Genomic DNA, 3,050 nt, shown 5'->3' with positions numbered 1-3,050 from the left:
AATTTTTAGATGGTTCTAGGATTTACCACAAGGCTATTGGTTAAGTTACAAGGCATTCTAACATGTTAAAAGGTGTTTACTCCCAATGTTTGAGGAGTTTACGGCCCAAGCACATGCCTTGGCTGTAAACTCTCTTCTTTCCCTCAAAATTCAAGTTTAAGGTGTTCCAAGCCCAGGTTTGTAAGCCTCAAAGTCGTATCTAAGTCCCAACAATGATTTGGAAGGGTTAAATGGCTCTAAAACCCCAATATTGTGTGTTTACGACCCAAGCTTACTCCTTGGCTGTAAACACATGTTCCAGGTCCAAAATCTCAATTTAAACACGGATTTGAAGGCCTAAGAGGTTGAATAACAAGCCCGGAAGGTTACTTCTAAGATTTGGAGCCTTAAATCTTTGATTTTGGACCTTAATCTAGAGTGAGGAGAGAGGTTAGAGAGAGAGTAGTGAGATGAAGCCAAAAGCTTCAAATGAAGGCTTAGAACACTTTATATAGTGTCTAAGTTTTGGACACGGTGGAATTCTACCCGATACCGACGTTAGCCGAGGCTTTTGGTCGCACCCGATTAAGTTGTCGTAATCCGATATGGTCAATTCTAGAAATATTCCGATCACTAATATGGGGTGTTAAAATGATTTCTAATTGTATTAAGATACCCATTAAGTCATTTTAAATCGATACAAATTAATGACTTAATTAAACGGCGAAATCGGAATCGGATTTGAAAACGGCGTTTGGTTGATCGAATTGGATTACAAATTAAGTTACAAGAAGTGGTACGAAATTTCGGGTTGTTACAATGGTTTTGAACACTATAACACTCTTATGATGCACATACAACCTTAAATACTTTGGATCTTTGTTTTCTCTAATTATACATCTATTTTGAATTTTTCCAAAACATTATCCTAACTAGCATACATTTGATCAATTGAATGATACAACTAGTTTGATGACATACCTTTATGAAGGACTTATAGTTCTTAGGACTGTTTGGCAGGATCCGAATTTTTAAGATCTGAATTTTTAAGAGATCTGAATTTTTAAGAGGGTCTAAAATTTTAAGAGTTGAATGTTTAACATGTTCTTTCGTTGGGACCTCTGAATTGCTGTGCTGAATTATTAAAGACCATTTTACCCTTCAGTTTTATATTTTATCGAATTCAAGTGTTTGTTTAGAAAATAACCTAATAAATTTTTATAAATACATATTAAAAAAATATAAACACCATATAAAATCTAAATTTAGCATAAATCAAAATTAAACACAAATCCAAATCAAACATAAATATTTTTAAATCCACAAAATCATACCAAAATCCAAATAAAATCCTACAAATTTAATTTCACCCCAATTGATTTGCAATCTGGTCACACAAATTATCCATGTATTCATTGCCTTGTGAACCTCATTCCATATCGTCTATGTTTTGGCCATCATTCTCCCCCCCCCCCCCCCTTATGCTTGTCCATTGTTCTTGTCGAAAGTCATAAATAACTCATCATGAATATCGCATTTCCTTATGAAATTGTGGACTGCAAAACAAGCAATGATTGTATATCTTTGCACTGAAAAAGGGAAAGGAGCCATTCGCTTTAGGATTGGGAATTTCACTTTCAAAACACCATAAGCACGTTCAATAACATTTCTGAGTTGCGCATGTGCATGATTGAATTTTTCTTCCTTAGTTAACGCACGTCGCCGTCGATAATCGGCTAACAAATACCTCGTGTTGCGGTAAGGAGTCATAAATCCACGAGTGTTGGTGTATGCAGCATCGCAAAGGTAATATTTATCTATACACATGAGTCAAGGAAGTATTATATATAGAAGTTTAAAAATCGTATTTTAGAATAAATTTAAAAATAATTACAAACCTGGAGGAGGAAACGGAAAGCCTGAAGTCGAGTTAAATGCAACTTCTTTCAAAACTCGCGAATCATGTGTTATACCCTCCCAACCAGCCCATACGAATGTGAATATTATATCAAAATCACAAATTCCTAAAACATTTTGAAAGCATTTACCTTTTCCTCTTCCCCTGTAGCGAGTTTGTTGATCAGCAGGCACGATTACATGCACAAGATTTCCATCTAACACACCTATTGCTCCAAGAAAGATTTCTTTTAGCCTACGATGTCTCTCTGAGGAATTTACGATTGCATTAGAATTCATTGGCACTATAATTTCTTTTGCAAAAATCATCATTACATTTAGCACCTTATGAAAGCATCTATGAACTGTTTCTGTGGAGTGTTGAAACCTTCGTTTGATAATCCTAAACCGTTTATTATATGCTATAGTTGTCAAGAACATAACTGTCTTTTCTTCAATGGTTATATGCCTACTACTTTGCAACCAATTGTTTCGTCTAAAATGATTGCATAAAAATATTTATATGGTTCACGTGAAAGACGCATCAGCTCATGACATTGTTGTTGGATTAGTGTCTAAGTCCATAACTATTTTGGTATGTACTTGACCCGATGGTGCATGGTCCTTTTGGGTTACCTTTACCAAAGCAACTTGATAGGATGAATTATGGAGAGTAAGGATTAAATATGATTTATTAATGTATTATGAGAATAATATATTAAAGGAGAAATCATATTGTTTAATTAATATTAGTCAAGAATTAATTAGTAATTAGTTTTGTGACTAAAAGAGATTAATTAAACTTAAGGGACTGGAATTGTAATTATAAGATAATTGCAATTTGGGCCATGGATTGCCTTGTATCAAGGGTTGGACGAATTCTATGGGGAAGCCCATAAGGAAATCATCCAAGGGCTTGATTAAAAGGAGTCTATGGGTTGCTTAGGGCTTAAGCATCCAAATTAGGGTTTCCTTGTTAGATAACCCTAATAGCCCAACTATATAAAGACCCCTTAAGGCTAAAAAACGTGGCCAATGTTCTTGTGAGGGTTCCATACATTTTTGGGCAGACTCCATCCTCTCTCCTCTTCATCCTCTTGCTTATGGTGTTTGTGAACCATTAGAGGAGTGACACTTGTGACTCCAAGCCTTCCAAAGTCATTACAAGGAGATTT

General features: G+C 35.1%; 1 protein-coding gene across 1 annotated transcript; it reads right to left on the bottom strand.

The window, feature by feature from the left end:
• Window positions 1–1,458: 1,458 nt before the first annotated feature.
• Window positions 1,459–2,175, bottom strand: LOC145003132 (uncharacterized). Its single transcript, XM_078962272.1, has 2 exons — window positions 1,878–2,175; window positions 1,459–1,796 (listed from the first exon to the last, which is right to left on the bottom strand). The coding sequence occupies exons 1-2, from the start codon at window positions 2,173–2,175 to the stop codon at window positions 1,459–1,461; spliced, it is 636 nt and encodes a 211-aa protein (XP_078818398.1).
• Between the last annotated feature and the right edge of the window lie 875 nt (window positions 2,176–3,050).

The sequence above is a fragment of the Lactuca saligna genome, chromosome 6 (genome assembly GCF_052625555.1).
Source record: "Lactuca saligna cultivar CGN05327 chromosome 6, ASM5262555v1, whole genome shotgun sequence".
Taxonomy (NCBI): domain Eukaryota; kingdom Viridiplantae; phylum Streptophyta; class Magnoliopsida; order Asterales; family Asteraceae; genus Lactuca; species Lactuca saligna.
This window is presented reverse-complemented; position numbering and strand designations above follow the sequence as displayed.

What these genes read in the sequence shown, in the direction of transcription:
- LOC145003132 (XM_078962272.1), bottom strand. Translation starts at nt 2,175, where the DNA reads ATGAATTCTAATGCAATCGTAAATTCCTCAGAGAGACATCGTAGGCTA. An exon ending in CTTTCCGTTTCCTCCTCCAG is followed by an intron (nt 1,797 to 1,877) that starts GTTTGTAATTAT and finishes TCATGTGTATAG; the next exon opens with ATAAATATTACCTTTGCGAT.